This window comes from Sander lucioperca, chromosome 21 (genome assembly GCF_008315115.2).
Source record: "Sander lucioperca isolate FBNREF2018 chromosome 21, SLUC_FBN_1.2, whole genome shotgun sequence".
Taxonomy (NCBI): domain Eukaryota; kingdom Metazoa; phylum Chordata; class Actinopteri; order Perciformes; family Percidae; genus Sander; species Sander lucioperca.
In genome coordinates, this window is record NC_050193.1 from 17,973,009 (window position 1) to 18,000,354 (window position 27,346).

General features: G+C 39.8%; 1 protein-coding gene across 3 annotated transcripts; it reads right to left on the reverse strand.

The window, feature by feature from the left end:
• Window positions 1-1,146: 1,146 nt before the first annotated feature.
• Window positions 1,147-25,336, reverse strand: LOC116063723 (glutamine-rich protein 2). 3 transcript variants are annotated; one of them, XM_031318648.2, is made up of 20 exons: window positions 24,688-25,336; window positions 17,433-17,633; window positions 15,823-15,900; window positions 15,569-15,649; window positions 14,186-14,555; window positions 13,697-13,788; window positions 13,436-13,557; window positions 11,142-11,238; window positions 9,922-10,182; window positions 8,177-8,299; window positions 7,715-7,783; window positions 7,468-7,632; window positions 7,238-7,356; window positions 6,039-6,104; window positions 5,726-5,827; window positions 5,290-5,472; window positions 4,458-4,608; window positions 3,601-3,712; window positions 3,093-3,221; window positions 1,149-1,559 (listed from the first exon to the last, which is right to left on the reverse strand). In XM_031318648.2, the coding sequence occupies exons 1-20, from the start codon at window positions 25,090-25,092 to the stop codon at window positions 1,423-1,425; spliced, it is 3,063 nt and encodes a 1,020-aa protein (XP_031174508.2). In that variant the 5' UTR covers window positions 25,093-25,336; the 3' UTR covers window positions 1,149-1,422. The 3 variants fall into 3 exon arrangements, with proteins under 3 accessions (XP_035852923.1, XP_035852922.1, XP_031174508.2); XM_035997029.1 differs by lacking the exon at window positions 5,290-5,472 and having other exon boundaries at window positions 1,148-1,559; XM_035997030.1 differs by lacking the exons at window positions 9,922-10,182; window positions 11,142-11,238; window positions 13,436-13,557 and having other exon boundaries at window positions 1,147-1,559.
• Window positions 25,337-27,346: the final 2,010 nt, after the last annotated feature.

The following is a 27,346-nucleotide window of genomic DNA, read 5'->3' on the forward strand; positions in this document are numbered from 1 at the left end:
AACTGTAATATGATCTGTGCACTGCAGACTTAAGCTGATTATTACAAACAACTTAGTAATGAATATGTTTTTTTAACAAAACATGAAAGAATAAGTAGTGACCACTAAAAAGTTTAACTAAATCTGGCTTTACAGTGTACTGCCACAAATACTCACTAGAGCATGGGTTCCAAACCTTTTTGGGCTAAGGTACCCCCACAGCCCGTACCCACTCATTCATTCCTAATGCACATATGTTCCAAATGTAGAACACTAATTATTACATAAAAGTGGATTTTGAAAATGTTTATCATACTTGTTGAACTGTCATTATTTAGATAGCTGAATGTTTCAACCACTTATCCATTACTTTAAACTAACTAATTGAACTGTTTAGTAGGCCTACTTTAAGCTAACCATCTCAGCGGCTTATGCAATATTTTAAGCTAATTATTTCAGCTGTTTAGCCATTACTTTTAGCTATTTATTTCTAACTACCTGTTTAAATGTATGCACTTGCTTGCTAAATATATTTCAAGCACTGTTACATACCTGCAACATCTAGTGTTCAGGTGTTACAGCTTATATTCTTTTAATCAAATTATAATTTCTATATATATTTTTTTTATCAGTTGAGCTGCTCCACAATATTTCCCGGTACCACCTGGCAACAGCGGAAGTACTCGCTGGGGTACAAGTACCCGTGGTTGGGAATCACAAATGTGGACTAATGATGCTGAAAATAGTCCCCAACAAATGCATGATTGAAACTATATATTTGTGTTTTTAAAAATGTACGTCTTCAGGAGGAACCGATGGGCTTGGAGCTGAGAGCCGCAGACAGGAAGTCAGACAGTATTAAGAGACGGACTAACATGTTGGTTTAGATCTGCACATGGGATTTGTTGACAAGAAGAAAAATATCCTTTAGTCTTTATGAATGTATGGTGGGATTAAGTCGGCACATTGGTGATACTAACTATAGGAGAAACATTTTCATTTTTTAACATATTTATTATTATTCATAATTTATTATATCTATTTAAATTTGTTATGTATTTTTATCAAGATATTGTCTTGTGTATGTTTGTATATCGATTTAGTTATGTAGTGTTTGCTTCTTGAAATTCGGATAAAGTTTAAAATTTCTCTATTTTTTTAATAGAGGCGTTGCTGTCTCACGTTTATTAATTATTATTATAATTTATCTTAATATTTAAAGTGGCCGATCACAGACACTCAAGTTTAAAAATAAAAAGAATCCAAAGAGACGTCACAGTGCTGGACTTAGTGTTTGACAGGTGATTTATGGGACATGTAGTGCCAAAAAAAGAAAACATTACAACAATAAGCAACAAATCAATAAAAGTACACTAAAAATAGATTAAAGCAGGTTACAAGTTAATTACATATGAAAACCAGTAGAGTGCTGAGTGATGGCCCTTACAGGTTGAGCAGCTGCTCAGCAGCAGGCTCTGTGTTCAGGCTCTCTGCTGCAGCTGAAGCCGGAGAGACGGAGCCGAGCTGAGACGTGCAGCCCAGAGCCGACACGGGCCAGTCCCGCCCGGAGCTGCTGGAGGCTGGACACAGAGGAGGGGGTTCAGGTGAGACGTACCAGGGTGTGTGTTAGTGTGGGTGTGTGTGTGTGAGATGCGAGCACTTTTACACTCACACATCTCCCGCTTTGAGTTTGGACATTGATCTTGTTTCAAATAGACATGGACATGGACATAAAATGCTGACTTAAAAATAGACATTAAGTGCCTCTATCTTTGGCTTAATCTGATGTTTTATATTTATATTTTTCTATTTTATATTCACAAATGAAGCTACTATTTGACTTGATATTTTATTGCCACACAGTGAACATTTCGGGCAGCGGCCTTCCTCAGCGTGTGCACAGGCAATTACAACCAATACATAATTACACAGGTGGGTTTAATTATACAACCAATACTACCACACAGGTGGGTTTAATTATACAACCAATACTACCACACAGGTGGGTTTAATTATACAACCAATACTACCACACAGGTGGAGTTAATTATACAACCAATACTACCACACAGGTGGGTTTAATTATACAACCAATACTACCACACAGGTGGAGTTAATTATACAACCAATACTACCACACAGGTGGGTTTAATTATACAACCAATACTACCCACACAGGTGGGTTTAATTATACAACCAATACTACCACACAGGTGGGTTTAATTATACAACCAATACTACCACACAGGTGGGTTAAATATACAACCAATACTACCACACAGGTGGGTTTAATTATACAACCAATACTACCCACACAGGTGGGTTGAATATACAACCAATACTACCACACAGGTGGGTTTAATTATACAACCAATACTACCCACACAGGTGGGTTAAATATACAACCAATACTACCACACAGGTGGGTTTAATTATACAACCAATACTACCACACAGGTGGGTTTAATTATACAACCAATACTACCACACAGGTGGGTTAAATATACAACCAATACTACCACACAGGTGGGTTTAATTATACAACCAATACTACCCACACAGGTGGGTTAAATATACAACCAATACTACCACACAGGTGGGTTTAATTATACAACCAATACTACCACACAGGTGGGTTAAATATACAACCAATACTACCACACAGGTGGGTTAAATATACAACCAATACTACCACACAGGTGGAGTTAATCCTCCACATCGAGCACATCAATTACAACGGAGGGAGCTGTTGTATATTCTTACTATTTGCCTTGGCGGGGGTATGCGCTCTCTGAGTGCCCTTCTAGTTTTATATTTTTGTTTCTTGACATACTATTTTATTTGTTATGCATCAAAACACCAAAGTCCAATTTCTTGTATGTGAAAAAACCTACTTGGCAATAAACCTGATTCGGAAGACACCAGTTATCCAGGATTGTCAATGTAAAGCTCAGAGATGTCAAAAAGAGACGCACTAAGTGGCACTCGCCCGGTGTGACGTCTTTGTCTTTTGTTTTGAAAATGCAGGGATCAGTTCAGGAGGGTGACTCGTTCAGACAAGTATCACAACACACTGAACTGAGTGTGTGTGTGTGTGTGTGTGTGTCTCTCACTTGAGCGGCTGCACTGGGTACTCTTGGCACTGTGGGGGGGATAAACCGGAGGGCCGTGTCCCAGCTCCGGAGAAGAAGCCGGTTTGTGGGACGGGGAGCACTTGGCCTTGTCTTTGGTTTTGCACATGCCTGCAGCCATCAAAGGAACAGGGCAACATGTCACGAGGGTTAACAACAACAACCACAAACCCCGCCAGCTGTATCTCACCTTGACATTTTCAGCTCACAGTCAAAATACACTGAATAAGATATGTTCTCGTGAATCATGTTCAACAGCAAGGTGCAGGCAGAGACTCTGAGAGCTTCAGCAGGTGTGAAATCCCTTCTTCATGTTTCACATAAACCACCCTGGCTTTCAGTTTTTAGGGCTCAAGGCCAAAAGAGCCACCAACACGTTTGGTTATCAACCAAATAGAATATAGAAACTTGTTATAAAGATAGGGTTAAATTTAATTTCCCCTTGCAGGATTAATAGAGTATGTCTTGTTCTTCAATAGAATACATTTACCGTCTTTGGTAGAGATTGTAGGTAGTTTAGTTTCTGTATTTCTGATGGTAGATGCGTTCAGGCGACCTTTGTAAATATGCCCGTCCAGTCCAATGATATCAACCTCCTCCGACTAACCAGCCGAAACACACACACACACACACACACACACACACACAGAGAGAGCAGTTAATGGATAGGAGACAGCCGGTTCTTTTCATAGGGAAGAATTCACATTGGGTAAAAAACAAACGGAAGTACTTGCATCCTTTAGTGGAGTAAAAGTAGTATTACTAAAGTGACAAATATCCAATTAAAAGTACTGCATTCACAATCTTACTGAAGTCAAAGTACAGCTGTATCATCAGCTTCATGTAGTTAAAGTATCACATGTCAGTACACAGATTGCAAAGTTATTCATATACATACATTTAAACTCTAAAGAACAAACGCTCAAGAGGCCTCAATAATACCAATTCTACTCTCAATTCTCTCTTACTTCAGCTATAGTATGTGACATTTTTGTTTAGACACAAGACACACAAGTAACCTTTTCAGGAAAACTCAATATTTTTCCAGAACTCTTTGGACAAATGTCACACTTTTCCAGGACCAGAAAGCTAAAAGAATTCCAGGTTCTCCAGGATGTGTGGGTACCCTGTATGATTGGGATTTTTAGAATGCAAACAAGTCCCAAAAACTGCAACAGATAGCTGCGCAGGAGAATTTACAGTATGTGCTATAATGATCCCACAAATTAGAATTATTTTATTTTTCTATTTTTGAAGAGCATATGTTTAGATAAATACCGTCACTCTGATTCTCACTGTGGTGTATATCCACTGGAGAATAAAATGTGAATAAACTCTTATCAGTACCGGAATCACAGCGTCCACCTCTGTCTGGGGGTTGTGCTTCATGTACTGCAGGACGGGGCGTCGCTGGCCTGCCATGGTGACTGTGTGACTCCCCCCGCAGCTCCGCGACGCGGCCAGGTGACTGTAGTCCGTCATTTCAGAGATCCGCTCGCTGCTTGGTCAGACAGAAACATCATGACATGAGAGAACAGAGAAACTGTGAGTCTGCAGCATCTCTTTTTTTAAAGTCTGTTTCCAGCGATGTAGACTTTCAGATTTGGATCGATAGGAATGAGAAGATCATGAACTGCTGTTTTACATTCCTGCAATTAATATGCAAATAGTTATTTCTAGTCACTGTTTCTATTGTTGTAGATGCTGTTTCTCGTGCTCTTATTATACACTAAATGTATTATTTTATTTGATATCCTAATTCATTTTCATGTTTTTTTGCTTTTATTAAAGTGGCATCCTATCCTAAGCCTTAAGCTTTTTACAGGAAAAAACAGACTGGTATCTGCAGGAGTGTTACATTGCAGACATATGAGCTCTGGAGAGATTGCAACCAGTGCAGGTATTATTGAAATCACACAAATCTCATCCAAATGGGGCTTTGGACTCAAACATCTAACAGAGTGACTCTGCCTCTCCCCCTTTCCTCTCCCCTGCCCTCTCCCCTGTCCTCTCCCCTGCCCTCTCCCCTGTCTTCTCCCCTGCCCTCTCCCCTGTCCTCTCTCCCTGTCCTCTCCCCCTGCCCTCTCCCCTTGCCCGCTCCCCCTGCCCTTTCCCCTGTCCTCTGCCCTCTCCCCATGTCCTCTGCCCTGCCCTTTCCCCTGTCCTGTCCCTGACTCACTGCAGGTCTCCTGGCTGGTTTTGGATCAGGCTGTCACCCGCGGTGCCATAGCTGGCGGTACTGTCACAGTGTTTCCTCTGCATGCTCTCTATCTGCCGGCACATCACAGCATGGCTGTTCTGGAGCTGCTCCCTTCTCCTGCCAGCTACCACAAAGTTGTAGCGGTTGGACCCTGGTTTCAGACTGAGACGGCAACACCAGCTTACAATGGATCAGGTACTGAGAAACTAACACATGCTCTGAATGTCTGAAAGATGAGACTGTGTACAGTGTTTCTACATCGAGCGTTTGCCTACAGTATATGACATAAAACGTGTCTTTAGGGTCCTGTTTGTTTAAATAATGACTTTAGGACTCTTGCGCTCCCTGCTGGTGAACAGAGGACACAGTAGATAAAGTGAGAGGAGGTAAACTGCAGTAACTCTGCTGCTCTCACCTCCTGTAGTGCTGTCGAAACTGCTCCAAAGCGTAAACAGTAAACGGCCTGATGGACTTGTGTGAGGGGAATCCAGGAGTGGACGGCTGCTTTGCCAGATGCCTTTTATTGCCACAAACATACACAAGAGCAGATGAGTTTAGAGAGCAAGTGATATTGTAGTGTATGAAGTCAATTTATTTTATAATCTGAGGAATAATTTAGAAAAGAGACACTGAAAATGAATGGCAAATATCTATAACTCTGAATACATATCCAGTGTGTAGATCTTATAATATAAATATTATTTTTACTGTTATCAGTATTGACTCACTGTCCGGGGGTGTGCATGACAACAGGTCGGTCACAGGAGAGGCAGTGAAATCTGTCCACCAGTTGTCTGGAAATAAACACAAAGACAGGGATATGGGAGAACATAGCACACATGTCTGCCAAATACTTTTGTTAAGTGTAATACAACGATTGAGTCAAATAAGATCTCAGTGTTCAGTAGAAGTCACACGAAGGGAACGTTTAAGATGGAGATTTAGGTGGTAAATGATATTAAAGTAGACTTCAGAAGCAATATCATTAGATACAAGTTCTACTTAAATCCATGAAGAAACACTTTAGAAGCCAGCAGAGAGATTTACGTAACATTAAATTAAAACAAACTAGTCCTCATCTATAGACTATTGGTTACTAACGCATCCAGTAACTGACTTCACACAGAAAAATAACACAATATATCTAACATTACAAAACATTATGTGGGTTTAGGTTATGTAATCAGATATTTCTCTCTCATTATAAACTGTATTACTAAAATACACAGATTTCTCCATGCATGTGGACAGAAATAAAACAAAGTTATGTCTACTTTTACAAATAACTGGCTATTACCGTGTGTATTTCATAGTAGTGCATTGCTATTGTTATGTTACAGCTTGTAATGACTTGGTGTTTACAAGGTTAATTGCTCGATTGGATGGCGCAAAAGATTTTTCCTAGTAACACATTTATGCATCACTTAAGTCTTTTTATTTCTATGGTTTCAATAGTGCAACCTGATTTAGTCAATCACTAGCTGGTAGTTTCTAAGGAAGTTGGATATTTAAAACACACACACACACACACACACACACACACAGTGCGTGGCACTATCTTTGTAGGGACCCGTCATTGACATAATGCATTCCCTAGCCCTTTACCCTAACCTTAACCATCACAACTAAATGCCTAACCCTAACCCTTACCCTCACCCTAACCATAACCTAATTCTAACCCTAATCCTACAACCAAGTCTTAACCTTCAAACAGCCCTTTAAAGTTGTGGGGTCCAGCATTTTGGCCCCACAAAGCTGTCCGGACCCCGCAAGTATACTATATTCCCGGTTTTTGGACCCCACGAATGTAGTTAAACAAGAACACACACACACACACACACACACACACACACACACACACACACACACACACACACACACACACACACACACACGTAAATTAATGATGAGTGATGTTACCACTTACTTTCTGATACCAGCAGCATCCTCGTGCTCTGGAGCCCCCTGAGCCTGCAGCTTCTCGTGGATGTTCTTCCAGCGATTTTCCAGCTGCTTCTTCACAGAGTCCAACTCCATCCTGTTCAACTGCAGAGAGATCAGAATTCAAACATCACAGATAATCAACAAATACAAACCCTCACATGTATTACCGGGGATGTCACAGTTAGAAGAACGTTTAAAAGCTCAGATACTTACCTTACATTCCATCTCAGTAGAGAGTTTGTCGATGACTTTGTGCCAGTCCTGCTCATGACCGGTCACCTTGTTCAGCAGCTCGTGGAACATGGCGTTGAGCTGCTCTGTCGCAGAGTCAAACTGCAGACGGCTCACTTTGCTCTCCAGAGCAAATTTATCTGCTTTCTTCAGGTGTGGGGAGACAACAAGAGGTTCAGGAAAAGCAGGATAATAAAGACACAGGCCGACCCTTTAGTGAGTTACTTACGATTTCACTCTCAACCATCTCCTTGTCGGCCTTCTTCTCCCCCAGCTCCTCTGTCGTCTTGTACAGCTCCTATGGAAACAAGAACAGTAATATTTAACAATAATTATTGGCTAATTTTACTTCTACAGGACTTAAACAAGGAGATGCTGCTTCGATTTCACGGGTCAAAAGTCAGATTGGAACCAATCATATTCGGTGTTGAGTGGATGGATACATAATATAATAAGAAGTTTGCTAATATTTTCAGTATCAAAATCATTATTACAACAAATACGTTTAAAGTAATACAAGTATGTGATAATAATTGATTATTTCAAAAGGTATTATTACACTGTCAAACCAATTAGTCGGACATTTTCACATTTTGAAAAGTTGCTACAGTATCTGACGATAATCGTGAGTCAATCGAAACAACATAAGAGTTAATGAAATACAGAGAGAAAGAAAAAACATGCAGTTTACCTCTATGTGGCTTTGTTTCTGTCTGTTGTCCTCGTGCAGACATCTGGTGGTTTCATGCAGCTTTTGACACTCTGCCTGAAGGTGCAGGATCGCCTTCTGCACATCGTTCACCAGCTCCACGTCCTGAGCCACGGGCACACACACACACACACACACACACGCACACACACACACACACACACACACACACACACACACACACACACACACACAGAGTTATACATTACACGCTAATTTCTGTCCTATTGATTGAGAGGCAAATTCATGTCATTAGCCACTTCTTAACCAAATCTCATATAAAAAAAGAACAGTGCTTTCAAACACATTTCACATTGTTGCATTACAAGATATGAAATCTCTGTAATGTGTATTGTAGTGTATTGGTTCCTTTTAAACTGAGTTTACATGTACGTTTGTGTCAGGGTTCCAAATTAGCACCATCTACTAGCCAAATGCTGGTAAAATATGCAAGTGGCAAGTAGATTTGCTACACTCACCACCCAAAAAAACAATGGTACTCTATTAAGTGGCTGGTAAAATGGGAACATTGACTAGCCATTTGGCTGGTGGACGAAAAAGTTAATTTTGGACCCTGGTTTGTGTGTGTTTGGGTCATGGGATAGCTACAAGTGCTGAATCAAAGGCAACTGGACTTGTTGAAGAGGTCTCACACGTGGACTAACGACCTCAACGATTCTCACCTGGGACTCCCTCCCAGTCAGAACTGATGGCCAGTTCTCATCAGAGTCTACATGTATGCTTATAGTTCAGCCTTGGACATTAGTATTATACCAAGTGTTAGGATATTCTGGGGTTCAAAAATCTATTTCATCATCCAAAACGACGTGACTTTCTGTGTCAGCCACGGTTTGACAAAACTGATTCCCCACACCTGTTTGTGTTTTTGGTGAAGGCATCTTTCCACTTGACCCCATCTATGTGACAAAAATGATTTTGCAAAAAAAATGCTATGAAAAAGAAACGTGCTTAAAAGGGGATTTTCCCCCTCAGTGTGTTTCCAGGTTCTGGGGAGTTCTGCTGCACATGTTTTAAAAGTAGTATAACGCATTTTGTGTCTCCAGAGGGAGCTGTGTGATAAATGTCCTCAAGTGATGTCACATGAGTCAGCGTTGGTTGAAGACTACAAGTTTGAAAAGTTAAAAAAAAAAGTACTGTGTGGAGTTAGAAAGAAGTGATCTTACCAGACCTCTGTAGCCCCCTGCACATCTCTGCTGCAGGCTACATTAGCGGCTGCTAGCATAAGACACCCCAATCACCCACCCAACTGCCAGGGGAGGAGTCACATTGTGGGTAATGTAGGCACCAGGTTTTGACAAGGAAGAAGATAGTGTGGAATAAAAAAAATGATTGTTGCATCAATTCTGATCCTTTTTTTTAACTGTTGATCTAAAGTCTGTTATAGGAGTGTCCAAAGTTAACAGGTTAGGTAGAGACTGTTGACCTGACCAGGGTACAACCCACTTCTCAGATGTGCATGCTGGGATAGGCTCTACCCTCCCAGCCTGAACAGGATAAACAGGGATGAAAAATAGATGTACAGTAGCTAGCAGTATTTTGCCCAAAAGTGGTTAAATGTATCACTAACAGAGCGTATAGTATTTGTCTACAGTCCAGAGCTCATTACAGTAGTTTGTTCCTGGCAGTTAATGGCGGGAATCGTCTCTGAATACACACACACCTGCCTCTGGTGAACCCAACGGTCTTATGCTACAGATTTAGCTTGCCTCTATGTCCTTCAGTGGCCCTGCTCTGCCTCCAGTCTGCTGTTGGAGAAGGCTGCTCACTGTGTCCTGCAGCTGCTCATAGTGCTGGAACAGAAGGCTGAGCTTCCTGCCAGTGTTCATTGTGCTGGTGGTAAACTCTGATCTCTGATCTTTACTCTGACCGATGCCCTGGCTATCATTGCTCTCATCCAGCCCAGCATCGGACAGCTGACAGGTCAAGGACTGCATCATGTCCTCCAACATGCTTCGCAGGTCGTCCAGCTGAGGTCAGAGGGCAGAGAGCTCAGATTAGACTGATATATGGCCGCCTCATACTGGGCTTTTATCAAAAACTTTATACATGTTGATATGATGGCATGTAACTCAAACTAGTCTAGGTTTGGCAGGCTGCAGATTCTGCACAGGACGAGGCTTTTTTTAGTCATTGTCAGACCAGGTTTACAAAGGCCATGCTGCACCACATGTATGAAAGTAAAAGTAACAGCAGCAGCAGTTTAGACCTGCAGGTGAAGACATATGGAAGTTGCCATTTGCAGGCAATACATGTTAGCTGCTGCATTGCATTTTGCACGTTTACAACTTGTTAACTAAAATTGATTTATTTCCAAATGATGAATGGAGGACTACAGGAATACAACTCAGCTTGTAGCTTTAAAACATCAAATGCTACATTTCGTAAATTAATTTGAAGGAAATGGTTTTTTTTGTTTTCATTAATTTCCTATTCTAAATATCTAAGAACCAGGCTCAATAATAAATATGGCCATTTGAGCCAGTGAAAACAAGTTGTAAACACAAGATTGACATATTGTTGACCAGCTGACTGTAAGTCCAAGACAAGTGCAAACTATTTTATCAATAAACATCATATATATTCCCCTTCTTTTATCTCTGTAGCGGGACACTGTGAACTAGTATTCAGCTGAAAATAAGCTCCATTCAAGTCCATTTTTATATTCTTCAATTAAATTATTCAGATTTAAAGGAAAATATTAAACCTCAAACATGAAGACACAAATAACAGCAGTATTTTAAAAAGGAACTGCAGATCTAAGTTGCTGCTGCTGTAAGTGGAGCAGGTTTGACTGAAAGTGCAGCTTCCGAGTTACAGGCCTGACAGTGCCGCAGCAGAATAACAGTAGCTGGGTCTTCACGTGTGTCCTTGTTTTTTGACTGACTCCCCCCTAATTGTCTCTCAGCAGCTTGTCCTCCTGTCTGACCTGATCTTGTAGGTGTCGGTCTTTTGCTCTCTCCATAGATGAAGCCTGTCTAGCCTTCAGCTGCTTTATGTCGTCCTCCAGCTTCTGCAAAGACTTCCTGGACATGAGGGTACGGACATGAACACGGACCAACGTCTGAACCGAACTCAACACTCACAACGGGCTCACATGTAGCAAAAAAAAAAAATGATTGTGGACGTACAGAAAACAAGTGTGGAGAGAGACCCAATATTCAAGTAATGCTCACACTCACATAACTGAGGAACAAAATTCTCCAAACTCTCAGTTAAAGTGTGACTTTAAAGTTCAGTTTTTATAATGTGACAAATTAGCTGCGCTGATGACGGGCAACTTTGCGTTTTTCTCCACCATTCAATTCAAACACAAAGTATTTCATTAGTTTGAAGAAATACAACTAGAAAAATTGCATGTAAATAGTATCTCTGATCAAATGTTTTTTTTAACTATATATGATGTTTAAAACTGAGATTTTGAGGCTTAAAAATTCTGTCAGACAACCAACAGATAAGTCACTTTTTGTTACCAGCAACTGTGAACATCCACTTCAGTGTTCTTCAAAACTCTGTTGCATATTTCCTGGCTGCTTAAGTTTTTATGGTTGTTATAAAAAAGTTTGTATTAACTGTGGCTGGGATGTTATTGTAAAACCTCCTGTGTTACTATAGATATACAGTGAGGAAAATAAGTATTTGAACACCCTGCTATTTTGCAAGTTCTCCCACTTAGAAATCATGGAGGGGTCTGAAATTGCCATCGTAGGTGCATGTCCACTGTGAGTGTATTTATTTGTATGATACAGCTGCAAATAAGTATTTGAACACCTGTCTATCAGCTAGAATTCTGACCCTCAAAGACCTGTTAGTCTGCCTTTTAAAATGTCCACCTCCACTCCATTTATTATCCTAAATTAGATGCACCTGTTTGAGGTTGTTAGCTGCATAAAGACACCTGTCCACACCGGTCAATCAGTAAGAATCCAACTACTAACATGGCCAAGACCAAAGAGCTGTCCAAAGACACTAGAGACAAAATTGTACACCTCCACAAGGCTGGAAAGGGCTACGGGGAAATTGCCAAGCAGCTTGGTGAAAAAAGGTCCACTGTTGGAGCAATCATTAGAAAATGGAAGAAGCTAAACATGACTGTCAATCTCCCTCGGACTGGGGCTCCATGCAAGATCTCACCTCGTGGGGTCTCAATGATCCTAAGAAAGGTGAGAAATCAGCCCAGAACTACATGGGAGGAGCTGGTCAATGACCTGAAAAGAGCTGGGACCACCGTTTCCAAGGTTACTGTTGGTAATACACTAAGACGTCATGGTTTGAAATCATGCATGGCACGGAAGGTTCCCCTGCTTAAACCAGCACATGTCAAGGCCCGTCTTAAGTTTGCCAATGACCATTTGGATGATCCAGAGGAGTCATGGGAGAAAGTCATGTGGTCAGATGAGACCAAAATAGAACTTTTTGGTCATAATTCCACTAACCGTGTTTGGAGGAAGAAGAATGATGAGTACCATCCCAAGAACACCATCCCTACTGTGAAGCATGGGGGTGGTAGCATCATGCTTTGGGGGTGTTTTCTGCACATGGGACAGGGCGACTGCACTGTATTAAGGAGAGGATGACCGGGGCCATGTATTGCGAGATTTTGGGGAACAACCTCCTTCCCTCAGTTAGAGCATTGAAGATGGGTCGAGGCTGGGTCTTCCAACATGACAATGACCCGAAGCACACAGCCAGGATAACCAAGGAGTGGCTCTGTAAGAAGCATATCAAGGTTCTGGCGTGGCCTAGCCAGTCTCCAGACCTAAACCCAATAGAGAATCTTTGGAGGGAGCTCAAACTCCGTGTTTCTCAGCGACAGCCCAGAAACCTGACTGATCTAGAGAAGATCTGTGTGGAGGAGTGGGCCAAAATCCCTCCTGCAGTGTGTGCAAACCTGGTGAAAAACTACAGGAAACGTTTGACCTCTGTAATTGCAAACAAAGGCTACTGTACCAAATATTAACATTGATTTTCTCAGGTGTTCAAATACTTATTTGCAGCTGTATCATACAAATAAATAGTTAAAAAATCATACATTGTGATTTCTGGATTTCTTTTTTTAGATTATGTCTCTCACAGTGGACATGCACCTACGATGACAATTTCAGACCCCTCCATGATTTCTAAGTGGAACTTGCAAAATAGCAGGGTGTTCAAATACTTATTTTCCTCACTGTATATTCCAGAGATTGATCCCTCTCCCTGTGTGTCTCCCCCTGTCTTTACCTGAGGTAGGATATTTGATGTCTGAGCTCATGAGAGGCTTTGCTGTCTGACTCCTCGCTCCCTGAAGCTGCCTCTGAGGTGGTTTCTCTGTCGTGGCCAGTTACGTTCATAAACATGTCCAGCTTTGGACAGACACATTATATCACAACCAGAACCAGAGAATACATGTGTGTATGTGATACTGAGGCGTTTGGTGCTGATGTTGAGTTTTAAGAAAGCAGGAATCCACTCTGGATGGTATATTTGCTGCCTCTTACCCACCTTCTCCCGGTCCCTTATCAGGCTGTCTATTAGAGCTTGCTGCTGGTTCAGTTGATCCATCAGGTTATTCAATGCATCCTTGGAATCTAAATCTACAATATGACATCATGAGTACAAGTCAGTGAAGTAACAGATCCACCAGGCTAAGAGCTGCTACAAGAAAAAAAAATGTTTTCATCGTTACGTACTGTATACATGAGATTTACCTTGTTAGCTTGTAGCATTGTATGTATGTAAGTATGCGAGTTATTCTTCCATATATGGTTGTCTTTTCCTTTATTATACACACAGACCAAAAAACACAGAACTCTCTTAATTTAAAATAAGCTAAAGTGTTCTAACTTTGGCTGAAAATGTTTTGCTCGTGTACAACCTTATCGTTTAGGGTGAGAATCTGACTGAGAATAACATGTTCAGATCCTTTAAGTCAGTCAACACTAATACACTTTTAGATAACTAAAGGGGCATGACCAGGTGGTATAAAGTTACCGTGGTTAGCGATGAGCTTTTTAAGGTGCATCAGCTGTGACTGGTCCACCTTATCTTCTTCCAGCGCAGCAACACGAGCTTCCAGCTCGCCGAACCCCTCCTTCAGTTTGCCGATGTTCTTCAGGGCCTCCGCCGTCTCTGAGCTGCTGGCCTCCCGAGCCAGGGGCTGTGGTGGCCCTGACGGGACTGAAGGAGGCTCCGTGGCCGTCCGGGTGTCCGTTGAAATCTGTCCAGAAATGGAAGGAGAACTAGGAGCTGCTGGCCTGCCAGTATCCTTGACAGGGTGGGGGGAGGAGGTTCTTACAGCAGTGAAGTTGCTGTTGAAAGGTTTGTATGTGGCTGGATCAACAACCCCTGAATTTACAAGCTCCTGTAAAAAGAAAAAGTAGAGACATGCTTAAGGAGACAATCCGCATGTTGTCATTTTAGGTTACTGTTAATTTAATAGATTTTGATCTAAGTGTGTTCATATCAGTCTGTTGGTGGTTAAAAACAAATAATTACAAAATATTCACAAATCTGAATCAGCAATAAAATGTCATGATTTGAGAGCTACATAAAATGAAACACAGACCAAATACTCTTTCAATCAGTCCCTCCAGAAAAACGCGATTATACGATCGCATAATTCATTGCATAATCAGCCAAAGTCCGCATATTTATGCGGGGGCTGCATTTTTTCAAATACGTTATGAAGTGACGTAATTACGCGACGTGAACATCATCGAAAAGCTGCAAACCCTGCGATGAAGCCATGATGAAACCGCAGTTTTTGCAAGTTCCCGCAATTTCATCGCATAAAATTGCATAAATATCCCGCATATTCCATTGCATTTTTTAAGAAAACGTGTCGCATAATCAAGGACTTTCAATCACAAAAAAACTCTGTACTTTTCTGGAAGGACTGTTCAATGTACATATGAGCACGTGAGCATTGTTTTAAGACCTTCTCAAAATATATGAACTTATCCTTTCCTCAGTGAGTTAAAAATGTGGGTACGCATACCTCTAGGGGTACTTTAGAGTACTGCAAGGGGATGTGAGATTTCTTTAAAGCCTCTGAACACCCACACAGGTGATTTCAGTTAGTGCTGATTAGACTCTGCTCAGGTTGAAGGTGGGTCGGAGCTTAGATGGGAGTTTATAGGTCACAAATCTTCATCTACCAATAAGAATGATAAAGGTATCATTTGTCCTGCCCTAACAGGGGCAACAAAGCTAACGAGAGGTTTAGGAAGATGTCAATCAATCAGTCTAGACACACCCACACAGTCTCAGACTTCCCGGAAATGGAACGTCAAGGATATAGACTAGGGGTTTCCTATCCCAGTCCAAATGCAATTTCCTGTTTATGACGCTCCTAAAAGCACCTTTGGATCTCACCTTCTGCATGTCGTCCCAGGTCACACACTGACTCAGCTCCTTTGGGTCTGGATACTTCTGAAGTGTGTTCCTCAGAGATCTCTGTCACAGTGACAACAGAGGAGATGAAGCTTTTATCAGCATTTTTGGAGAAAAAAAATAGGTCATTGCAACGACTTTTGAAAATTAAGAAGAGATGCAGCCAACGGTTTAAACAGTATGATGTAAGAACCGTAGAGAGCGAAGTTGATTTCATGTTGTCGCAGCACACTTACCACAGTTTTCTCCAGAGCGTCCACGCGGCGGCAGCACTTCTCCACATCGGAGGCCGTCCCTGATGGAGCACCAACCATCTGGACACAACAGAGAGAGGAAAACCCTACTGCATGAGTGTTGGAACATGCCCCCCTCACTTTTCAAAGTCCTGTTATTTCCCTCCAATCAATATTACTCATATTTAATCACTTAAATCTCTCTACATAGTGTCCTCTGACTCTAGCTGTCATAATCCAGATCAGAGAAGAGAGGATCAAAATGTTGATATCATCATCTGAGTCAAATTCAGTTCTTCCCCGTGTGCTCGTAGCAATAAACTAAACATTCTCTCAGGCTTATCTCCTCTACACATTTTTAGTTAATCTACTGTATATTTTTTAATGACAGTCAATATTCTCCTAAAATATGCAAACATGTAACAAAAATAAAACATTAAATATGAGATAAGGCAGTTTAGGGCACTGTTGTTGTTTTTTTATTGAGGATGCACATATTTTCGTCCAAATATGAGGTGTCTACCAATGAAAACTAAACGTGACTTTAAGTAGGTTTAGTTTATCAATAATACAGCCATTTATACAGCATTTCTACTTTGTAGTAGACTATAATTTATTTGGAAAACATGAGGACCAAATGTATAATGCCTTCAAGAAGACATGTTTTAATGTCTTCAAGGATCTCAACAGGTTGCAGTCTCAGAGCATAGAAGAGCAGTGACTCGTTACGTGGACACATTCCACAGTGTATTAACCCTCGTGTTGTCTTCCCGTCAACCATGCAACATTTAGTTTTTCTGGGTCAAAATGTAAACTTTTTTTTCAACGTTTTGGATGTCTTTTTTGACACTTTTGTTGCTTTTTCCACCGATGTTTTTGTCACTTTTTTTCAACATTTTTGTCACTTTTTCCCTGTTTTTTTCTGCACTTTTTGACGTTTTTGTGTGTTTTCTTCCCCACGTTTTTGAAGCTTTTCCCGACATTTTTGTCACTTTTTTCAAGTTTCTTTTATTAAAAAAAAAAAAATTCAAATGCTATGAAATTGAATAAAACTTGTGAAGAGCGTCGTATGGAACCACCCACGTTATTTCTTTTGAAAATATGGTTAAAAGAAACCCAAATTTCTGATATATAAACTTTTTGAAAATGGGTCAAATTTGACCCAAGGACAACAGGAGGGTTAATGCTGCAGCTAACTATTATTATCTTCATCATTCAGTCTGTAAAATGTCAGAAAATGGTGAAAAATGTCCCGACGCCCAAGGTGACTCTTGTTTTGTCCAACCATCCGAAATCCAAAGCAAGCAAAAAAAAGCGGCCAACCCTCACCATTAAGAAAGCTGGAGCCGGGGGATGTTTTGCTTTTGTGCTTGACTTAGATGATTAATCGACAATCCAAACATTTCTTTTCTATCAATTAACTTAACTTATTTATCTTAGTTTTAGTGGAATAACTAGTAAATCGCCCTATATAACCCAAGATTATTGTCTCTCTCTTCACCCACAAACTCATTTTTCCAGTTTCATTATGTCAAAAATACTTTGGACTTTCATTACGGTGGTGAGAGGAATATCTGATTATTGTTATTATCTCCATTATTGAACAGTCTCACCTTCTGTTGCTGGCGGAGCTCCTTCGTCTCTTTCTTCATCTCTTCCGTCATCTCTTCCTCCGTCTCGTCCTCCGTCTCTTTCTTCATCTCGTCCTCTGTCTCTTCCTTCTCCTCCTTCCTCTCTTCCTTCATCTTTTTCTTTGTCTCTTTCTTCAGATTCTTCAGATTTTGGCTTTGGACGTCCTGAATGGGCTTCATGGCCTGCAAAATAACAACAGACAGACACTTAAAAAAAGCAATCACTGGCAATAAAGTTTAAATTTAGATTTGTGGCTCAAACGCCTCAGTTCGATCGCCCCGAGGAATCTGAGGTTCCTTTGAGAGCATTCATTTAAAAAAAAAAAAAGTCTCAGGAATCTGACTTACAGCAAACACCCCTCTGACCTTTGACCCCAATGACAACAGACAGGACTTGAATGGATGCTGACAAAGAGGGTGAAGCACAATCCAGCTGCTGCACTTGTTCCACATGTGTATCTCCGGCTGGTGATCCCTTCTTTAGCCAGGTTATTTAAACTCCCTGTGAGGCTGTCGGGGCTCGTTAGCAGAGTAAACGTGTGTGTGTGTGTGTGTGTGTGTGTGTGTGTGTGTGTGTCTCCCAACTGAAACAAAGCACATTCCTGAGCTACATGTGAGTCGGTGTTTAACTTGTGTCGAATGTGCCCGGACATGAAGTGATGCATAGCGATCCCCCCCAGAGCGTCACAGTCTTCATCGGCAGCATGAATCACTAACAGCTTCGTTAATAAGTGCCGTCACACTACATGACTCATGTGTGACCTTTTACTGACCGGGACTATTCTATTTTATTTCCCTTTTCTACTCGGCAAACTATAACTTTATATTGACTACTGCTTCGTGCAAAGTGAAACCTAAATCAACAATATTTTTGCTCTACTACAGTTATATTTTTTTAAATGAATTCTCTAAAAAATGGTCTGCATCTCTGTCGTCACCATTATAATCATCGTTATTATCCCAGAAGCAAGTGTTGGTTCTCAGCCTTAGGTTTAAAATCAGTTTACAGGTTTCTGTGTTTTCTGTGAGTGAAACCTAAAACCAGGAATCATTTTAAGAGCCAATTTCCAAGGTGGCAACACACCCAGTTAGTACTGTTTTTGTAAGGGTTTTATTTGTAACAAGCTCAAACAATAAGCTTAGTGAAATGCAGTGTGACATACTCTTAAGGCTGTGCTTAAAAGGCTAGTGGGTAATAAATAATAATAATTAGAAATACAAGAAAAATTGATACAAATTCGAAAATTAAAAATCTATGTCATGTCAAGTATTAAAATGTGTATATGTGTAAAAAGTGTATATTGGTCTGGTGTTTGTAGAGGTGGGCTGTGCACTTTTTAAGTATATAATAATGTAAAATGTCCACATGTCACAGTTGTGAAGAAAACTATACAATAAGAAATGTGCTCACTGCAGGGCTGTGCAGAGGATTTACAGAGGACAATGTGCTGGACAAGGCTGAGGACATGAATCCTGATGCCATCATCTGCTGGCTGTCTTCAAAATGATCCTCCAGATAATATTCTCTTCTCCCAGTGTCCCTTTATGGATAGTTTTAATAACTGCAGCACTGACAGAACTGAGGTTTGTTTTACAGCGTGTTGACTGACGTCGGCACTGGGCACCACACAGTAGTAGGGCTGCAGCTAACAATTATTTTCATTATTGAGTCATCTGCCAATTATTTTCTCAATTAATAGATTCATCTTTCAAGCAATAATTTGAAGAAAAAAATCTGAAAAAAAAAAGTCTGAAAAATAGTTTTTCTTCGTCCGTCCAACAGTCCAAATTAAAAAGTATTTAATTCATTATTATTAGAGACAAAGACAACCAGCACATATTTACATTTGAGAATCTGGAACCAGTAAATATTTGCTATTTGATGATTATTGCTTTTTAAAATAGCTGATTCTTCCCTGACTGAAGAATTAATCAACTTGTCATTTCAGCTCTAAGCAAAAGGATACATTATATGGTGTGATGGCTATTGGGGAGGGGGGGAGAAATATATTAGAATGAGACTCACATTGGAATAAATTACAATTGGAAAATGCTGAAATGGTTTAAAAGTACTTTAAAGATAAGGCCCCCTAGATAAGGCCCAGAAAAATGACCTCCTGGGCAGCAGTCATAACTCAGGGAAGTAGCCTTAGCTCTCCGTTACTCTTCAAGCTGTTGCCTCAGTTCCAACAGTCAGCTATTAACTGGGGCTGGCTGTTGGTGCACTCTGATCCACAAACGTCACTCAGCTGTTCTCACAGTCCCATCAGGCACCATGGGGGGGGGGGGGGTCAACAGTAGGCCTGGGCAATATATCAATATTATATCGATATCCTGATATGAGATTAGATATCGTCTTAGATTTTGGATATCATAATATTGTAATATGACATAAGTCTTTTCCTGGTTTTAGAGGGCTACATTACAGTAGTAGCCTACACATTACAAGTGATGTCATTTTCTGAACTTTCCAGACTGTTCTAGCTGTTCTATTATTTGCCTTTACCCACTTCATCATTATATCCACATCACTGATGATTATTTATCACAAATCATTTTGTGTAAATATTTTGTAAAAGCACCCTAAAGTCAACCCTACAATATTGTCTCGATATCAAGGTATTTGGTGAAAAATATCCTGATATTTGAGTTTCTTTATATCGCCCAGCCCTATTCCACAGTCAACATTTTAAGAAATTAATGTTTTATGAAAACAAATCCTCTGACAGGTTAATGGGTGAACCGTGACATACGGCCTGACCCCCCCCAGACATGTGGCATATACTATAGCAGGGGTGGCCAACCAGTTAGGTATAAAGAGCCACAAAAAAAAACCGCACCATCGCAAAAAGCCACACAACACATGCACGTCCACACTACAACAGCAACAGTGTCTTCCAGATCTAATGACAGTCATAATACATAGCAGTTTTCATAGTTTTTTTTTTCACTTAGATTGACTCAGTGGGAAACCTGACAGTCTTTGTTATCCACAATCCTTTTCAGGTCTTGCTTGAACTCGGTTGTGGCCACTCGAAGCGACTCTCTCACTCATTTGTCACTAAAGGGGCTTTCAAACAATCGGATTCAGCAGTGAAAGGGTTAACGAGGAAGGTGATCTGTGGCCGCTGTTTTTCCTCAGGTTGCAGAATCTGTCCTCAAAACTCTGCTGCATTATTTTCCATTTTAAAATAATTGGCAAATGTATTCAAATGTTTTTTTTACTTATCTGAAATACTGTATGTTTCAGAAAAGTTAAAAACAACAATCAACCAATGACACAGCCCCCAGCCACACAGGAAGAGCCTCACAGGAGCAGGCAAAGAGCCGCATACGGCTCAAGAGCCACAGGTTCGCCACCCCTGTACTATAGTAATGTCTGTTCTGCCTTCAGAGGGAAGACACTGGTGGACGAGTCTGGCCGGGTCACCTCATCATAGTTAAGTCAGCGGATACGGCAGCTGACCCGGACGATGCCCACAGAGAGAGGACATGAATGATTCAGACGGGCTGCACCTGCTCCTGCCCGATGTCCTGCTTTTCACCTGACAGCTATTCATCCCCTGACAACCAGAGTCCTCTCTGCAGGGGACTAATTACCCCCTATCACACAGACGGAGAGGAGGAGGAGGGGGGGCGGGTGTAGGAAAAGGTGACTACAGGTCTGGACAATGTCCCAAAGAACTTGGGCTAAACGATATAAGGAAAATATCTAATTGATTGATTATTTTTGACTGATATTGCGATTGCGATATGATTCACGATATTGGAGAGAATGATCATTTTTGTATCATTATTCTCATTTTCATTGACATTTTTTAATAATTTAAAACATTTCGATGATTATAGTGTGAGAAGAACTGTACCAAAAAGATTTTTTTCTTTAGTCTGTAGGATATAGGATTTGTAGTTTAACGATTTTAGCGATTTGGATATTGCACTGGTCCCTATTGCGATTTCGATAAAATTGGGATTAATTGTGCAGCTCTATTTAACACCAATCCAACTGTCGTCATTCCTTCACTTAAAGTCTTTGTCTTTCTAAGATAAAAGCTGACAATTTGCTGAACGCTGAAAATCCACCCCTCTTTCTTGGAAGCGGCCTGACAGAAACCTGAACAGAGTAACGCAGGGGTCATTTGAGATGTCAGGGTGGCGCCCATCTCCTATTGTCCTGTGCTGTCATCATCAGCTTAATACCGCGCTGAAAAGTTCACCGCAGCCCGCCAGACATGATGATGAGAAGAATAAGAGCTGCCGCCTCAGACGTCTTTCAGTCTTTAAAGAAAATGTTATTTAACCAAACAAAAAGGGTGAGCAGGATAAGGATGAATTACAACACTAAATCACATTTAAAATGCTTCACCTGGGCTAACATTTTGATGCATGTTTCACCCCTGATCAGCGATGTCACAGCCGGGGTTTTCATCATCTGACAAAAGCAAAATGCCTGTTGTGACATCACTGCTGGGGGTGTGGCCACTAGTGTATCACAGCTGCACACTTCAACACTAGAAAACTGTGTGTGTGACTTGTGTGTTATCCAGGACGATCAATACGTCTTAACATGCTGAATAATTGTGTCCTAACAGGCGATAATCTAGTGCAGAGCTGCAAATCGGTTAGTTGATCAACAGAGAATTAGCCAGCTACTATTTTGAAAATTGATTAATCATTTAAATTATTTTTTCAAACAAAAATTCTGACCAATGGAAGTTTCCAGCTTTTTAAATGGTAAAAATTGCATTACAGTATTCTTAATTGAAGTTATTTGTGTTATTGACTGTTGATGTCACCTTGAGCTCTAGAAAATTGTGATGGCATTTTCTTCTGTTTTCAGATGTTTCATAGAGCAAACAAATTGATGAATTGAAAAAAATAGTTCAGATTAGTCGATAATGAAAATAATAGTTTCAGCCCTAATCGAGTGTCGTGAGAAGTAAAAGTTGGGGTGGTGCACATCTATGTTTTGTGCGATAGGAATTTGCATTTTAATGTGCATTTATTGCATGCAAAGAAAACTGAAGGATATAACCGAATTTTAACTCCTCAACTCCTTATTAAAATACTGAATGAATTGTGCAGAGGACAACCTCATTAACAGCTCATTCCTGTCCTGCAACTTCTTACTGAGTTCACATTTCAGCAAGATCTGGGATGAAAAATAGTTCTTCTTATTTCTTATGGCTATTTGTAGTGTATATCGGTGATTCCTAAGCCGGGGTACTTCTGCAGTTGCCACGAAATTTGAAAAACTAGAAATCGTGATTTGATTGGATGAATATATCCACATACTGTATAGACATGATCACTACATGTTGCAGGAGTGTGCGAAAACCAGTTGGCAAGCGAGCACAGACGTTTAGCTAAAACTAATGAATAAATGGGAGAAATAACTAGCTGAACGTAATGACTAAACAGTTTGAATGATTAGCTAAAAGTAGTTTAAACAGTATAAGTATTTTAAATTGTTAAAATAGCTCAAAGTTGAACTAGTTGGCTAAAAGTAATGGATAAGTGGTTGAAACATTCAGCTTCACTCCAAGTGCAGTAGTAGTAGTACGAAAAGTACATTTGTATGAAATAATTAACAATATCCACTTTTATATAATTAATAGTGGTATACATTTGGAACATCCATTGGGACAAAAAGGCCAACGCAAATTCAATTGGCAGGGCTGTGGGGGTACATCAGACCAGAAAGGTTGGGAACCACTGCTGTATATTATTATGAACCCACTTATCTTCTCTCCATTATAACACACACTAGATATTTTTGACTTCTGTTCTTTACTCTAATAATCATCAAAAACTGACTAACGCTGGCCTCATATTTTCTGTTCAAAGTTGTGTTACGATATGTTTAAATAATAATACAGTATATGATCCGTGGGGAGGAAGTATTCAGATAATCTTGAAGGTTTTCATTGTAATAAATGTCTGTTAGGTCACTATCACTGAAAGAGGTGACACAATGGTGATTGAGCCTATGGCCCACTGATGAAAGTATTGCAATATTTATATATTTCCATTAGGCATGGGCCGGTTACTGGTTTCAAGGTATTCCGTGGTTTGAAAAAGTCGCGGTTTCAAAACCACTAAACTTTTCCGTCATACTGTTCCTAAGGTACGAGCTGTTTTTTAAATAAGTCTTCAAGGACAGAAAGTGCAGTTTAGAAATCCCTCTCCCTGCCAGCGTGCAGTGTGTTTCAAAATAAAATACATTGTGTTCAATGGAGAAAGAAAAAAAAATCACAGACATTTCAAAAAATAATACATTTTAAAGCTATAATTGCAATACCATAATACCATGAAACTGTGATATTTTTCCTGAAGGTTATCATACCGTCAGTATCTTGTACCGGCCCATGCCTAATTTGCATTATTATGAACTAATGTGTCTGTGGTGAAATTCCTGGAAAAAATGCTTTAATACAGTTTTTCTCCATTTTACACACACAGAACTAACTATATGCACACAGTTCGGAAAACCTGAAGCTTATGTATTGACAACAAGAAATGACAACGAGACCATAGACATATTTTGGCATTCATTCTCTCAAACTCAGCAGAATTCTATTGTTTTCACTTATATAGAAATTAGCGTTACAAATCAACTAGGACTGAAATCTTAAGGACTGCCAATTTAAAGTGTTTAAAGTAAATCATTATTTATTAGGGTTTGTTTAGAATTTCTATTTGAGTAAAAATAGAATTGTGCTGAGAGTTTATCAGTGTGGAGCATCTGGGTCTGGAGTCTTGTTGTTGAGCTTCAAGTTTTCAGAATGATGTGCAGTCCATTTTGTGTGTGTAACAGTTATACAGTGGGATAAAAACTCTACTACAATATTTTATTTTTGTCCACTGCTGTATTTTTTTTCTCAATTTAATTTAATTCAGGGGGCTTTATTGGCATGAAATGTTCAATAACAATGTTGCCAAAGCATCACAATACAAATTGTCCAAATATTAAGACAGAACACAAAAACAGTAACATACATTAATTGTGTGTGTGTAATATTGATAATCTGATTTTTTTTTTTTTTTTTTTAAGTTAAATCTGTCACTTTGTTTGCACTTTGATTTTGGAAAATATGACTAAAAGTCCACTTTGAATTTGGGGAGTATAATATATATATTATAAAAAAGACTTGTTTCATAGAATAAAAGTTCTTACATGTAGCTAGCATATTAACACTAACGTTAGCTAACTGATTGAATGAGTCGTTGCTCTCACCTTGGCGACGCCGTCCTCGCAGGTCTGGATGCGGGACTGCAGCGTCCACTGGTCGGTTGCCGCGGGACCGGAGGAGGGGGTCGGAGATGAGGAGGAGGCTGCCCGCTCCTTCAGATCGGTGCCTGGCTGAACCTCCTGCTCCACCGTGGAAATGTCTCTGTGCACCTGGTGCTGTTCCTCCTCTGTGTCGTGGTCCAGTTGGGGAGTGGTGACACCCACCAGAGCAACAGGGTGTATGTCGCCGGGAGGAGTGACCCTGAACGGGGTCTTTATCTCCCGGATATCCAGCTGCCTGAGCACAGCGTGGAGCAGGGCGTGTAGGGCGCTGAAGTTGACAGCTCCTCTCTGGGGTGTCCCGATGGCTAAATCCAACAACTGAAACAAGCTAATGCTCTCCTCCGACATTTTTCTTTGTGGGTGAGAACAAAACTGTTAATTAGTTCAAGTTAAGCTATATTTTAACGTTAGCTAACTTATTCCGCTTGTGACGACCCCTGTCTTGATTAATAGCGAAAATATATTGGATAAAGCAAAAAATGAGTGTAGCTTTGGTCTTTCTCTAACGTTATTAATTGTGTCCGGCATCCCACTGGCAGCGACAATCCCGGTGGCTGTTTGTAGAATGTAATAATGTTCAAGAGAAAACAGCAACCGCGGCTGCGTCAAAACTGACGCATTTACCGGAAGTACAGTGGGCAAGACCATAGAAATAAAATGGGCAAAACACTACAGGGGATTAGGGTAAACATTTAATGTCGAAAATACGCAAATGCAGCAGTACACAAAACTGGATCAATTTCAACATGTTTTTATGTATAAATCAGGCTATGAATAATATATGAACAAACCCCAGTGAATATAAATATTGATATGAATAAAACTGTAAAGTTTGGTGTTATAAGTGCTACTGAAGAGGAGATCTGTGGCTCTTTTTGAGAAAACGGCATTTAGAGATATAATTCCATACATTTTATTAGAAACAAACCACTATCTAGATATAAATGATATTCCTATCAGATATTTAAATGTCTCCACCACTGGCCTGTTGTGGAATTCTCACACCAGTAAGGCTTTTATTTTCAGCTTGTGACCGGATGTTGTATTTAGCATGGATTCTCGCTTGATGCCACTTCCCTCTACGGATTCCCACGTTGGGATCTCTCGCAGCTTTACCGGTCACTAGGCAACAAGCGGCAATCATGCTGCGTTCAAAGAATGGGAAATAAGTGTCGGATTTCCTATGGACAAAAACATTCTCTTCTATCTTTACGATAATACAGACCATACATATGTTTCATTATCAATCTTCTTATTTTATTGGGATGATTTTTAATTAATAAAAGATTGATTTTAAGAGGGTGGTGGTGGCGCAGTGGATATGACACATACCTTTGGAGTGAGAGATCCAGGTTCAATTCCCACTGCGATACATCAAACAATGTGTCCCTGAGCAAGACACTTAACCCCTAGTTGCTCCAGAGGCGTGCGACCTCTGACATATATTGCAATTGTAAGTCGCTTTGGATAAAAGCGTCAGCTAAATGACATGTATTGTTTAATGTAATGTTTAAAAGAATGATTTGGGGGGAAAAAAACCCATCTTAATACTATTGTTACATGCCTGAACTAAAAAAAAAAAAAAAAAAAAAAAAACTATTATTGTTTGTATGTGTATTTTCATTGGAAGCAAAATAATGTTAATGGTGTGAAATCCAATTTAAACATTCCAGTCAACCACATCTCTTTTCACATTATCCAATATGTACAGTAAAAGCCATGTTGATTGCCTGCAAGAAGTGGCGAGGAAGGTTTTTAGCAAGCTGCCACATTGGATTTCACACCTTTTTTGTTGTTGAAAATCAGGGCCTTAGTATATTAAAAGATAGATATATATATATATATATATATATATATATATATATATATATATATATATATATATACAGTGCTGCTCATAAGTATTCATACCCATGCTAAAGTTGACTAAAAAAAGGAATAAAAAAATCATCTTTTGGAAATTGATCTTAATGCCTTAATTAAAAAAATGAGGAAAAATCCGAATTAAAGTAGCCCCACATCATCACATCCCCTTCACCATACCTAGAGATTGGCATGGTTTTATTTCAGTTAGCCTAATAGCTAACTGAGATGAGATCCATATCAATGCAAATCAAACCAGCTATTAGGCTAACTCAAATAAAACCATGCCAATCTCTAGATATGGTGAAGGGTATGTGATGATGTGAGGCTATTTTAATTCCAAAGGCCAAGGGAACTTTATCAGGATGCATAGTATCCTGGATCCATGAAATAACTGGCCTTTAAAAATAAAAATCTACCTTCCTCTATGGGAATTTAACATAGGGGTATGTATAATTATGGCCCCTGTATTTTAAGGAAGAACATTTATTTATTTACAATACATTATTCATTCACAAATAAAATTGGTGTCCTTAAAAGGTTGGATTTTCCTCATTTTTTTAATTAAGGCATTAAGATCAATTTCCAAAAGATGATTTTATTCAAATTGACCATGGGTATGAATACTTATGAGCAGCACTAATATATATATATATATATATATATATATATATATATATATATATATATATATATATATATATATAAATAAATAATTAAATGTGTATACATTAAAATA

Excerpts from the sequence above, each read along its gene's own strand:
- LOC116063723 (XM_031318648.2), bottom strand. The coding sequence starts at position 25,092 with ATGTCGGAGGAGAGCATTAGCTTGTTTCAGTTGTTGGATTTAGCCATC. Across the intron at positions 14,556-15,568 it reads CCTGGGACGACATGCAGAAG|GAGCTTGTAAATTCAGGGGT; the intron begins GTGAGATCCAAA and ends TTCTTTTTACAG. Across the intron at positions 11,239-13,435 it reads CATCAAATATCCTACCTCAG|GAAGTCTTTGCAGAAGCTGG; the intron begins GTAAAGACAGGG and ends CCTCATGTCCAG.